This window comes from Pelodiscus sinensis, chromosome 5, assembly GCF_052426305.1.
Source record: "Pelodiscus sinensis isolate ZL-2025 chromosome 5, ASM5242630v1, whole genome shotgun sequence".
Lineage (NCBI taxonomy): Eukaryota > Metazoa > Chordata > Testudines > Trionychidae > Pelodiscus > Pelodiscus sinensis.
Window position 1 is genome coordinate 45244395 of NC_143056.1, and position 14431 is coordinate 45258825.

At 41.2% G+C, this 14431-nt stretch overlaps 2 protein-coding genes across 5 annotated transcripts in view; one reads left to right on the forward strand and one right to left on the reverse strand.

The window, feature by feature from the left end:
- FBXO33 (F-box protein 33) overlaps positions 1 to 4558 on the forward strand; it is a 107085-nt gene extending 102527 nt beyond the window's left edge. The window contains exon 6 of the mRNA XM_075926886.2: positions 4430 to 4558. The gene's annotated coding sequence lies outside the window, so the exon portion shown is untranslated. The remainder of the gene's footprint in view (positions 1 to 4429) is intronic.
- The window catches only part of MIA2 (MIA SH3 domain ER export factor 2), a 69401-nt gene extending 63900 nt beyond the window's left edge, over positions 1 to 5501 (reverse strand). For 2 of the 4 annotated variants that reach the window (XM_006117719.5, XM_006117718.5), the window contains exons 1-2: positions 4645 to 4926; positions 2982 to 3115 (exon numbers count right to left, since the gene is read on the reverse strand). In XM_006117719.5, coding sequence (XP_006117781.3) covers positions 2982 to 3115; positions 4645 to 4759 — 249 coding nt within the window. In that variant the 5' untranslated portion in view covers positions 4760 to 4926. Of the gene's footprint in view, positions 1 to 2981; positions 3116 to 4644 lie in introns of all 4 variants that reach the window. The other 2 variants (XM_006117716.5, XM_006117720.5) reach the window with 2 other exon arrangements.
- Between the last annotated feature and the right edge of the window lie 8930 nt (positions 5502 to 14431).

A 14431-nucleotide genomic window follows, 5' to 3' on the forward strand; every position in this document is an offset into this window, starting at 1 on the left:
GGGAGAGTGCAGCAGTCCCAAGATGGGCGCAAGGGAATCCACCAGGATCGGATTCCCTGTGCTCAGCCTGAGTTAGGGACTCAGCTTAAGTGAGGTGTCATTGAGGGCATAGGAGCTTCAGATAGAAACTTTGCTGCTGTGCGCTATTTCCCCACCTTCCACCAGGGGCTGGCCCAGAGTTCCTAACTGTCAGCAGGGGCAGATGACTGTTTTGCGGGGCCCCGGGCAGCAAAATTTCACGGGGCCCCCCTTTGTCACGGCGCATGCGCAGTGATGCCATGCGCATGCACGGTGGCGCCACAGCGCATGTGCGGGGCTTTTTGAAGCGCGGGGCCCGGGGCAGCCACCCCGTTTGCCCTGCCCTATATCCGCCCCTGACTGTCAAGGTGGTTGAAAGCACTGGAATGAATTGCCTCCGGAGGTTGTAGAATCTCCATCACTGGAGATATTTAAGAGCAGGTTGGATAGACTTATATCAGAGATGATCTAGATGGTGTTTGGTCCTGCCATGTGGGCAGGAGTCTGGACTTGATTTCTGGAGGCCCCTTCCAGTTCTCATATTCTATGATTCTATGAAGTTACATGCTTCCCATTCACGTAACTCCAGCCCCCAGGAAACAATGAAATTGGCTGCCTGGGCCCAGGGATGTGGGGTTAAAAGTTTCCTGCACCAAGAGGCGATGTGTGGGGCAGTCACCTGCCCATCTCTGCAACTTTTAAATTATGCCCCCTCATTATCAACAGTTACATCTGTTTTACACTTACACATTACTATTGAGAACATGTTTTGTTGCGGTATCAAAACATTAGCCTGGATACCGCTTCAATTCATATATTGTTATATGTACTAATGATTTGATCCCATTCCCACTAAAATCAGTGTCAAAACTCTCAGTGACTTAGTCAGACGAAGTTCATTTGCTCATAGCACGCTAGAAACCATACTCTTCCATGTGTCTCAGATTCACAAATGTAATGTACTGTATACATTGGTTACCTATTACCAGCACTATCTTCTCTGCAAAGTATGTGATAGGGAAGTAGATGAGAAATTGTTATGAACCATGTCAACAAGATGTACAGCATTATCTAGTAATCTAGCTACCAAACCTGTAACAAGCAAAAGCACTATGTTTATATAATTGAAAATAGGCAATTATATAACCTGCTACTTTTATCATTATAAACCCTGTGCTGCTTTTGGAATTATTCTGCTCTACTAGGGAAATACATATTTTATGGCATGTACAAATGTTCAAACTGCATAAAATTTCACTGATAGTCTGCATTGGTAAACTTCATTTTTTACAGAGCCATCAGGTTTTCTCTTTTGTAACCATCACCTTGTATTTGAACCTCTGCAAGGGTTTGAACCTCTTCAAACACATGTCCATTGATTCTTAAGTAGGGATGTAAAATCCCAGTTAATCAGTTAAATGTTAGGTTAACCTAACGTTTAACTGGTTAATTTAGCAGGACCTGAGTTGGGGACCGCTCCAGCATAACTAGAGCAGCCCCCAGCCTGTGGGGCTCCTGCCTCGAGTCCCACTCCGGTGCCTGGCTGCCAGGTCCCAGCCCCACGCTAAGGCTGCCATCAGCTCCCAGTCCTCATGCTGGAGCTGGGGATGGCTCTGCTGGCTTCCAGCCCCGGCATGGACTACCCCCTACCAGAGCAACTCCTGCCTGTGGCAGGCTCAAACTCACTGTGGACAAAGGCTGCTCCCAATGCTGAAGCAACTCCTGCCTGGGGGACAGCTGGGCTCCTTGCAGACAGAGGTTGCTCCCAATGCTGGAGCAGCCCATGCAGAGAAGGCCCTCTTGGGTCTGGAGTAGCCCTTTGCCAGTGGCAGGCAGAGAGCTATTCCAGCCCCCAATGGTGACGGGTAAACTAGAAACAGTAAGCATCACCTGTTTAGGTTACGCATCACCAGTTAACTGGTTCACTTTTCACATCCCTAATGTAAAGTCCAACACTGCCTTGACCATTTGACTATTCTATTGAAGGTGCTAGTTGTTCTTACTCAAGAAAAATTCCCAATTACTTCTTTGGGAGTTTTGTTTTAACAAAAATTGCAGGATCAAACCCCACAATTGGATTTTTGATTAATCAGTTTGAACAGCTCCTTGCTTAAATTCTATTTAGTCTGTGGACTTTTGACTAAATAGATTTGAACAGTTCTAAATAAGCTATGTAGTTAAAAGACAGATGATATGGTAATAACTATCACATGATTACTGTGAAACTGAAGGCCAGGATTGCACTCTCAGCTCTATCATTCTCATGGGACCTTGGACAAATCTGTGGTTAACTTTCTATATCCGTAAAATGGAAATCACAACTGCCTTCCTCACAATGATGCTCTGAGAAACTGGAGAATGTTCAAGTGTTGCAAGACCCTCAGATGACAGGTGTTATAGATGTGAAAATGGGTTATTACAGGAATGGCCAAACTGCAGTTCACAAACCACAAGTGCCTCTTTTCCATTTAAAGTGCAGCTCATGGAGCCCCCTCATGTTCTGTCTGCCAGACTGGATAGGTGTGTGTTTCAGGACTTCTGCTATGCAGAGGGGTGATGGGGTTAGGAGCTTCTACAAAAGACAACTGGTTCCTGCTGAGGCAGAGGGTGGGGGGAGGGCACAATTAAAGCTTTGGCTCCTCAACAGCTTGAGTCATGCTCCCCTCAGACATCCCCTTTAACCCTCAGCAGCCCCACTTTGCAGCTCCTAGGTGTTAGCTCTACATGAAGAGGCAGCAGCAAAAATAGCTCTGCCCATAGCTCCCATCTGATTAATGCTGCTTCACCCCATAGACATAACTCCCAGTTTGCCACCTCCAACAGCTGCCATGCAGGGTGGGGCTTGGTGACGCTATGCGAGCAAGCGAAGCCAGCAAACTGGCAAAAAGTAAGTTTGATCACTTCTGTCTTATTATTTTATTTGGCTTGTTCATAGTGAAATTATTTCAGACTGAAATACTTACACTTCCTGCCCACAAATCTTCCCTTTTTCTTGAAAGTTTGGAGTATACGATTATCTCTTCCCCCATTTTGAATTTCAGATATCGGCAGTCAGGCCCTATGTAGTCTTTAGTGCCTTGGACTCTGCTCATTGCAGCTGAATATATGTAAAAAGGAAGCAAAAAGCAACTATAATTACTTTTTTTAAATCATTTATCACTGAAAAAGTAAATGAGATGTATATAAAGAAACAACAAAACAACTGTTTATATGTGAATAAAATGTGCTATATGATAATATCACTCTGTTTCAATTCTAAAGTAGAAAGCTTCTCAAAACCGGAATAAACATTGGAGGCCCTATCCTGCTCTCATTTAAGTCAGTGGTAAAAATCCTATTGGCACAGATCCCAGTCCTACATGTGCAGACCATCTTTGAATATTGGCATACACAAAACTTCCAATGCCTTTAATGGCAGTTATGCATGTGGAGCAGCTGCAAGCTTAAGTGTTACATAAATACAGAATCAAAAGACAATATTTTACAAGTATTTTGATTGTTTGACTTTTAAATATTGAACATTTTCACTGGCTTATTTTTCAGCTATTTTAGTCACGTCTTTTTAATGCAAATACAAAAAAGGTAAGTTTAAATAATATAAGCATGTAGGAATATACACGTTGACAAAAATGGGACATTTAAAATCTAGGTTTCTGTTTTTCATTTCAATTTCTTTTTCAATAACTTTTTTAATAGTATACTCCATTTGAGTCCCAATCCCTTCCATACGGCTGTTCCAGATAAGCAGGCACCTGAGCTTGCATAGAACCCTCCGAAGTCAATGGGGCTCCACAAGGGTGCAAATGTCAGCTGGCAAGGTGGATAGGTTCTCAGCTTTGAAAACGTGTAAGTGCAAAACCAAAGGAGGCAGCTGAAAAATTGGCTCCAAAAATATACATGACAAAAACAGGTTTCACAGTGGTAATCAGAGAGGTGGCTTTTCTACAAGTACCCATTTTGTATCACTCCCACTTCTGATTGTGCAGCAAGTCTGGTTAACTCCTGGATAGCTATTTATGCAGACAAATTCACTCAAAATTATGCAGGCCTTTCCTATCTTATTCCTTCACTAGTTTATACCCTTAACTCACATCATAGCAGGAAAAATAACTACAGGGCAAATGAAGAATTGCACAAACCACTCCCCAAAGTCGGCTTATAATGGGGAAAAAATAACATTTTTGCTAAACAAGCATATTAGTGTTCTGTAAATGTTTTTATATTTATTTTACATTTACAGATATATCAATTTAGAAAAAGTATTTCAGTATACAAAGCAGTATTAGAAGTTTCTTAACATTGACTATTTTGAGGAAACTTAGAAAATCATAAGGTGTTAGCACAAAGTTTCTAATGTACTGGTTACAAGAAGTGTTTCCACTGAACTTTGTCCTTTTGCATATTTCCACAGCAACCTCCCACAGGAAGATTTTCCAGGAATATTCTGCCTTTATTGAAAATATATGGGGGTATCCATCATAAGCATAATACTTTGACAACAGTATGTTAAAGCATATACATATCCCAACTTGTCTTTCACATTTTTATTGTACTCTTTTACGTTGTGATTTGAAATGACTGTGTATGAATTTACCAGCTTCATTAACAATAAAAACTTTCACTTACTTTCACATTCCTGATCACCACACATTTTCCATTTTGACAGTAGCTTTGTGCTCTGCAGACTTGTTACAAATGAAATTACTAAAAACAAATTTCTGTAATCCAAAAACTTTGCCATATTAGAAAAGCAAAAAGGAATCTAAAACGTGTTAAAACTATATAAGCAGCATTGGTATTCAGTCTGCAGAAATATCCAAGATTACTGTACTTAACCTAACCAAATGTAGAAAATAGGATCCCATTTTCCTTCCAGCTGCAGAATCTGCTTAAGCAGAGCATTAGATTTCCACAATTTGCAGAGTCAGGTATGATTAAACACATAGGCTTAATAATTAACTAAGTTTAGATAGTTAGACAAGTATTTTGAATACCAGCCAATGAACTCCTATTCAGATTGAAGATCTGAAGTCTCGTGAAAGCTAATAAGCAAATGGTTTAACTATATGTGGCTAGTGGAAAACTGTGGGGCAAAAATTCAACATTTGTGAAGAATTGTAGTGAAAATTATAGTTTATTTCCATGACTGTTAAGGAATATTTTTAAATACATCTTTCAATAGATAGTGAGCTTGTTTGCTCGCATACTGGATCAAGTTCTTGCGTAAACTGATTTGCACAATTGCCTTTATAGTTGCCAACAATGTTTTGTCAGGAAAAATTCCCCAAATAAACCGTAGGTTGAGAGCTTTTTTTTGTCCCCAGACAACAGAATGTTCTGTGTTTTCCAGTGTTCATTAGGTTATTTTTACATTAATATACTGATTCTAAGGATGAATGTCTAAGGATCCTAAATGTCTAGGTCCCAGAGAGCTGAGTTTACAACATAATGTAGATATATTATCCTGAGGTTAAAAAAATATTCTCTGACTCACATGTTACATACTGATATATCAATATTAAAGTGATCTCTTGTCCTGTTTTTTTTAAGATAATCCTTGTTTGGTGCCTAGCAATCCAAATCTAGCAAGCCACAGTATGCTTTCAAGCAACAATCATATAAAGGCTCACATCCTGAATTACAAATGTATGATTTTGTACCATCGATGTCTCACGGGTACCTTCCTTATAGCACATAGTGGTTCCCATGAAAAATACTGCATCTCACATATTTTATTTTGCTGGCCTGTATTTTCTTGGATATTACTGCATATTCCATCATAATGAAACCATGTGGCAAAAGTATCTAACAGTACGCAAACCACAATCATCAACACTGGAAAAACAGACATAGAATCAGGAAAACTCCAAGGATTCAGGATTTAGGGTAGGTTCTGATAAGCCCCCTATGGATACCACTAAGCAACTACTTTCCCCTTGCCTTGGTATCTCTTCTCTCCCACCTGTACTTGCCACTGTTTTGAGGGTGACAGATATAGGTGCTGGCACTAGGAATGTGAAAGGTGCTGCCACACCCCTGATTTGAAATGATTTCCATTATATACAAAGTTTACAGTTTGGTTCAATAGCTCTCAGCATGAAAGTAAATGCAGTTACTTTCCTAATTGAAACAAAAAACAGGACTTTGTAGTACTTTAAAGACTAACAAGATGGTTTATTAGGTGATGAGCTTTCATGGGCCAGACCTACTTCCTCAGATCAAATAGTGGAAGAAAATTGGCACAACCATATATACCAAAGTATACAATCAAAAAAATGAAAACATATGAAAAGGACAAATCATATTTCAGAACAGACGGGGTAAAGGGGGGGGGGGAGGTAAATGTCCGTGAGCTAATGATAGATTTTTTTTATCCACTACTTGATTAGTCAATAAGGATTGCCATTACAGTGCTCAGTCTGCCTTACACCAGGTCCGAGGATACACCCCTCCCCCCCGCCGTCGCTGCTCTGCATTGTAAGGGACAGGAGCCAGCACATGAAGATGCTGGCTCAGTCTCTGTGCCCGCGGGTCATTGCTCAGTCCACATAACCTCCCCCACTGTCCCTATAAGGGAAAGGGGAGACTGTCTTCATGTGCTGGCTGCCCAGTCCCTTACAATACAGCATGGCAGCCAGGGAGGTTATGCAGGCTGACCAATGACCCGCAGCAGTAGGACTGAGTCAGCATCTTTGCGAGCTGGCCGCCCAGTCCCTTGTAATGCAGAACAGCAATGTGGGAAGTGGGTTTAATGCTGATGGATGAGAGTCTTGGGACCAGGGACTAAACTGGTGTCTTTGCGCGCCAGCTCCCTTGTTCCTTGTAATGCAGAAAAGCAGAGCGGCAATGTGGTAGGTGAGGGAAATGTGACTAGTCAATAATCCTAACCAATAAGCTCCTGCTTATGGGTTAGTCGACTAGTTACTTACATCCCTTCTTGGCACCTCCACAATACAAATTGTCTGAGCACCTCTGTGACACAGTTAAAAAGAGAGAGACATACAACGCTAACTGCTGCTGCGTTTTGCCCTCTCCTTTTTCCAGTTTTGTTGCAGGCACTAAAGCAGTGAATGAGGGGCATAAGGCAATCAGAGCAGTGAGACTAGACCTAGGACAGACAGATGCAGGCTCTAGTGACAGGAGGAGAAAACTGCAGCCAGATTTTATCCTCGCTCTCCACAGGTAACAGGTCAAAGGAGACTTCTGAACATATCTGTTAACAAAGGGAAACTCAAAATCTTTTGTCTTTGCTCACCACAGACCCTGTCCCCTTCATCAAATTGTCTCCTCTTCCTACGACCTCAGTTTTTTCTCTGCCATTTAGGAGGTTACTTCAATGTTTAAAAAACAGGAAGATTATATTCCTGACTTTAATTATTATTTATATTGTGGATCAAAATGTCAAGGCTCAATACAAAAGAAGACAGAATATCTATCCAAAAAATCTGAATAATAGTGGGACTCCTGAACTGTTCACTTTCCAGCTTCTCTTTTTCTTTATTCTGTGATAAATCTTAGCATGGAACAGAGGGTAGAAACTAAATGACTGGCCTGGGAAAATTGGAGTTTTAGTCCCAAGTACAACATACAATTGCTATGCTTACAAATGGCAAAAGTGAGCACCTTAGTCTAATATTAGCTTAACTCTGTAGTTCTATTAAGAAGACAAATAGTGTGATTCAAGCTTAGATCTCTAGACCATCTTACTTTAAAAATTTGTGAAGCTTTATCTGAAAATGACCCATATGCTTCATACCAAGAGGGAACTACTGTGTCCAAAGCTTGCTTAAAATAGTTCAAGAGTGCGTGTGTGAATCTTTTAATAAATATGTTTAAAGTGTTTATCTAAATATGGCTATTCAAATTATGCTGTCTACAGTATTCCAAAGTTTTCTGTTTTGTGTTTACTGTGGACTTTGATAGACTGAAAAATACGTAGACATCTCTGCTGTAGCAGCATCCATCCATGAAAAGACTGTTCTTTTTGTACAATGAATGATCCTATTATTCACTTTTTAAGATTTGAAGCAGTTCAAGGCTGATTGGAAGAACCCTGATCTCCCTTTTGTATGGATTATTTTTTTGTTCTATGATTTCAATAATTAATCAAATTTAGTTTATTTCTTTTCTTATTTATGATTTTTAAGTCCCAGACCTGTAGTCTTTATGAAGACATAACTCTCAGTTACCTTTGAGCTGAGTTCAAAGGTAATAGTTAATGGAGTTTATCATAACAGATTTGCAAAGTACAAAGTTGAAAACTTTTAGCAGATATAAAATGTGCTGTATATTTTACTTCCACTTTGCATATTAAAGACCAGACATATTCTTGCAGTAATTGAGCACGGTCTGTTAGTTTACATGTAAAGATACAGAAATATTAATGAAAACATAGGAAATGTAGATTGACTGACCTGTTTATAGACATTTTCAATATGCAAGCTTGAAGCATGCTCACAAATCTCAAGACTTATTTATAACATCTGTGCATTTTTCTATCATGTGACATACACAACGATGTATTTGACTTATTTTTACTAGATGCTAGACAATAAAAGATTTCTTTGCACATAGGTTGACATTTTGAGTGCTGTTAGCAGTGTATAATGTTAAATACATTATTTAGAAAACAAACAAGTTACTGAATTTTGTTATTTTTCATAACTGCCAGTACCAAAGAATGTTGTAGCTGTGTTGGTCCCAGGGTATTTGCAAGACAAGGTAAGTGAGGTAATATCTCTTATTGGAACAACTTCTGTTGGTGAGACAGAGAGGCTGTCAAACCTCAAACCCCTGTGTTATGCTACCAACAATGAGCATTTACGTTGAAGAATTTAAAGATTAACTGGTATAAAATAACTAATATTTAAATATAAGATTAGAAATAAAATTTGAGAAAAAGAAGTTTAATTAAGCATAATCATTTGCCAAACTATCAACACAGCCTGACAATGGACAAGATACTGCTGGTTAACAACTATCATTCATCTTACTCCAATTATTTTTGCTTTACATAATACATGGAATCATCAATCACAGTTATAGAAAGTGATAATCTCCAATAAAATGCCCAATGCAAACAGTACACAATGATTCATCATTCAATTTTCAGTGCACCATCTTGGGCTTGACGCCAGCTACAGAATACTGATTCTCCATTAATAGGAAAAATGGAAATAAGGCAAACAACAGAATGCTTCCTAAAATTCTGGAATTAGCTATAGCAAGTTTAAAGAATTTCTGAATTTAAAATGACCCTGAAATCCTGAGATTATGTGACTCAACTGCAAACATTTTAAATTGTACCATCTCACAAGCCTCTGCAGCCTAACATAATATCGTGACATTGCTTGAATAAAGCCTGGGGGAAAATAAGGTTTTCATGTAAAATAAGAGGAAAAACCCTCTTTCAGTCTCTGTAAATTATGAGCAAAATTGTGCTTGCAGATCCACACTGTAGATCTGTGGCCCAATATTCTATTTAGGTAATTATGCAACTTATTACCATAATCTTTGAGCATCTCATAATACAAATTCATTTATCCTTAAAGCACGTCTGTGACTTAGCGAATTTTTATCCTAACTTCACAGATGGGGCATAGAAACTGAAAATTAACAGTATAGCTACATTGCAGTGTAAAACCAATGTTAGTGGCACTTGATTTAGCTGACCCTGAATTAGAGAGCCTAGGGCTTGAGAGTCTACACTAATTGTTAAACTTAAGCTAAGTTTGCAGTAGGGAAGATAATTGGCCTGGTATGCAACTCCAGCTATGTGAAAAGCATAACTGGAGTTGGTGTACCTTAGGTCATATTTCAGCAGCAACCCCACTGCAGGAGGTTGACGGCAGAAACTCTCTTGTCCACTTTCCTTGCAACCCAGTGGGTTACATCTTCACTGGCAGCTTCTTGTACAAGAACTGTTTTACGGAAGAGTTCTTGCATAAAGTCTTCCACAAGAGTGCAACTACACTGGCATGTGCTTTTGAGCAAGAGCATCTATGGCAGTGTGGACGCTCTCTTGCGCAAGAAAGCTCTGATGGCCATTTTAGCCATAGGGATTTCTTGTGCAAGAAATTAATGTTGCCTGTCTACACTGCCCTCTTGCGCAAGAGGGCTTATTCCTTGTGGGAAGAGGAATAACTCTTCCAGAAGAAGCCCTGTTTTCTGACACTAGACTTTAAATTTACTTGCACAAGCACGTGCGTGCAGTGTAGGCACCTGGCAAGTTTTTGCGCAAGAACAGCTGTTCTTGTGCAAGAAGTCGCCGGTGTAGACGTAGCCATGGAGTACAGGAATTGAGGAGGGCACCATCTGCAGTTGCTTTAGCAGGTCCTCACTAGACCCACTAAATTGAACTCTGGGAGATCAATCTTCACATCAACCTTGGGGTAAGTGGTAACAAGCCCTTGGTGAGCCCAAACAATACTTCTGAAGTAATTGCTGGCTTGAGGGGGAATGGGGTTTTCAAACTGCACTAATCAAACTATAGTTTACCCTTCTCAAGGAGCATGAACACACAAAAATACTACACCATCATTATGCAGGCTCTTGAAGGCACAGAGGTCAATTTATGAATATCAATGTTGGATGCACAGGAAAAGTTCACATCTGCATTTTTTTGTCAATTGGAAGTCTACATTTTTGGTCAGCCTGGGACACTATTCCCACCAAATGATACTGTCATAAATGGAGTTATTTTCTCCATTATTATTCTGGAAAACACCATGTATGCCCTCTGCTTTGCCATATGAACTCATACCCTAATTTCAGAGGCCATGGCAAAAGACAGTGTAATTATACAGGTGCAGAATGGTCAGTGCTTTTGTCAGATAGAAATCCTGTCAGGAAATGTCTGCAGAGCTATTCGGATTATAGTCTTATCAATGCTGTCTGCACCACTGGGGCTTATTGTGCTCTTGAGTGTCTCTCTAAAGCTACAGGTACTACAAAGGGGATGCAGGCCATGATGGCGGTAATGAAGCAGGAGTCAGTAATCTTATGGCCATGAGTGATATCAGCTGCTTAAACAGTTCTTTCTGCTGAGCTTTGTCATTACTGGAACAGTTTACAAGAGGTCATGGTAGATTCATCACAGAAAAATTTTAAATCAAAATTAGACCCCTGCCAAATAAAAAGGTATGCTTTCATGTCAGAGAAGTCTTGTTGGTATGCAGCTCAGACTATCTGATCACAATGGCCCCTTCTGAATTAGTATAATCTATGAACACCCACACCATCTGAATATCTACTTTTGTTTAAATAAAATCTTTACTACAGGCAGTCCCCGAGTTACGCGGATCCGACTTACGTCGGATCCGCAGTTACGAACGGGGCACTTCCTCTCCCTGGTCTCGAGCAGACCAGGGAGAGGAAGCAAAGCGGCGGCGGAACGCGCGGCCAGCTGACAGCCCAGACGCGTCTGGGCTGTCAGCTGGCCGCGCGTTCCGCCGCTCTGCTCTACTCTGCTCCCCCTCCCCCTGGTCTGCAGACCTGGGGGACGGGGAGCAGAGCAGAGCAAAGCCGCGGAGCCCGAGGGCAGCAGGATAGCCACGGCGCGTCTGGGCTGTCCCGCTGCCCGCATGTTCCGCCGCTTTGCTCCCCGTCCCCCTGGTCTGCAGACCAGGGGGACGGGGAGCAAAGCAGAGCAAAGCCACGGAGCCCGAGGGCAGCAGGATAGCCACGGCGCGTCTGGGCTGTCCCGCTGCCCCCGTGCTCCGCGGCTTTGCTCCGGACGCCTGTGGTACAGCAGCTGGGGCGCTGCCGGTTGGTCCCGTAGCGCCGCTCTGGGTGCCACTGGACCAACCCAGCAGCACCCCAGCTGCTCTGCCCCAGGTGTCCCCTAGTCAGCAGCTGCTGAAAATGACCAGTGGCTGACTACAGGAAGCCCCTGCCCCGGGCTTCCTGGAATCAGCCGCTGATCAGTTTCAGCAGCAGCTGACTTGGGGATGCCTGGGGTTCTTAAGTTGAATCTGTATGTAAGTCAGAACTGGCGTCCAGATTCAGCCACTGTTGAAACTGATCAGTTTCAGCAGCGGCTGAATCTGGACGCCAGTTCCGACTTACATACAGATTCAACTTAAGAACAAACCTACAGTCCCTATCTTGTACGTAACCCGGGGACTGCCTGTATTGTCAGATATCTTGGCAGCAGTCTTTCACAGGCTGAGCATGAATGCCATGGTACCTTACATTTCCTTAAAAGATGATTTTCTAGCCATAATTTTTAGGCCAGCAGCAACCAGCCCAAGAGCCACTACTAAAATTGGTGAAGTGCCCCCTACAAAAATTATTGCCTACCTCTCAGATATACGATCACTACTGTTACTCTGCAAAACTAGAATCAAATAACCAAGTACTTCTCTAATTTATATTTAAATCAAGTTAGGAATAACTTCCAGTTTTCCACATTTTATCAAAACATATTGCTATCAGAAATAGGACCTAAACCTAAATTTTCTAGCCATAATTTTTAATGTAATCAATCCCCTGTCCAATTAATTAGGACCCTTTGCATTGCTACTGTATCTTGAACTAGTCCATTCCTTCAGGCCTTAGTACGGTGGTGTCTGTTTAGCCCAGCTCACTTTTTGTCCTGGACTCTATAAATGATTAATGCTTGTTGAGTTGTATAGTAGACCAATGCCACAAAAGCACTATTACTCAACATGTCCTGTACAATAAAACCGTTCAACTGTGTTGACAGAATAAAGAGCAGCTTTTTAAGAAGCTGAACACTAGGATGTCAAGCAAGAAAGTTAAATTGCTTTCAAAAATAGAATCTCAAATCAACCAAATTATGGAAGCCTGGTAGGCTTGTTTACAGAAGCTGTTAGCAACCGAATTGCTGATGGAAAATGCTAAATAGGGATAGCTGAATTTATCACCTCTACATCTAATTATAATCTGCAAAGCAGAGTCACCCAATGCAGATTATGTATAAAATCTTCGGTAGGCATTAGATTTAATCCCTCTCAGCTCTGAAACATTGTTAAACAAAAAACAGAAGGGCTGTGTCTACACTGGCATGAATTTCTGGAAATGCTTAAAACAGAATAGTTTTCGTTATAAGTATTTCCGGAAAAGGAGTGTCTACATTGGCAGGCTGCTTTTCCGGAAAAGCCCTTTTTCCGGAAAAGCGTCCGTGGCCAATATAGATGCGCTTTTCCGGAAAAGAGCCCCAAGCGTCATTTTCACGATCGGGGCTTTTTTCCGGAAAAGACTACTGGGCTGTCTACACTGGCCCTTTTCCGGAACAGTGTTCCGGAATAAGGACTTATGCCCGAGCAGGAGCAGAATAGTTTTTCTGGAATAGCGGCTGATTTTGTACAGTAGAGCATCGTTGCTTTTCCGGAAATTCAAGGGCCAGTGTAGACAGCTCGCAGCTTATTCCGGAAAAGCGGCTGATTTTCCGGAATAAGTGGCCCAGTGTAGACACAGCCAAGGGGAAATGTGTTTGTACTGAGAGAAAGAGTAAAGCAGCAGCAATTCCAGAGAAGCAAAAAGCACATGGAAGTGTGATGGAAGATCCTGAATGAAAGGAATGCTAAGCTGATTAACACAAGGCAGATATTTCAACAGCTTCACCACTGCTTAACATCCACTTTTTTGGGTAGTCAAGTATTCTTTAAGTAATGGAATCCACTGATCAACACTACTATAAAATGATGAATCAGGCTGAATGATTTGAAAAGGATCTGCAGAATTAAAATGAAAGGTGAAATAAGCACAAGGGGAGTTTGGCACAAGCATAGGTGATTGTTTTGTCTTCCTTTAGAAATGTTTCTGGGACTTCCTGAAAGTAGTTATGGATTAATCATTTTCAAATTCATTTTAGCAAGGCCCTGTACCCACTCCCACTGTGCTGTTTTAATCTAGTACTTTTGGAATTCACATTCACAGGTTGTAGAAGGAACAGGCACTTTTCAATACCATGAATACTGCACAAAGATGACAGTGTTAGCCTTTTTGTTTACAGTGTTATTGTGCCCATGTTACCGCCATGATACAAGAGACAACAGGGATGCTGTAATATCTTTCACTAAACAAGTTTCTGTTGGTAGAGAGGACAAGCTGTAGAGCCCAAAGAGCTGCTCTTCAAGTCTAGAGATTGTTAACAGGGCACCCAAGCTAAACACAAGGTAGGACAGATTTTTTTAGTAGAAGGTGTTCCTAGTTGCTGGAGGGTCAAACCTTCTGGAAGAAGCCACTTATGAAATGTGCAATTATAGCAGCAGTGGCCACAGAATGAAGAGCTAGGAGGCAGCAAGATGTGTTCTAAAGTTTTGTAACTGCTGTAAAACCATGGTATCTTGTTAAATCAAAGGTTTTGTAGAGTCTTGCAGAGTTAAGTTCCCAGGTTTGTCTTTTGAAGATGGTGTACCAGTTTCTTTTAAGGGTGAGGAGTGAATGG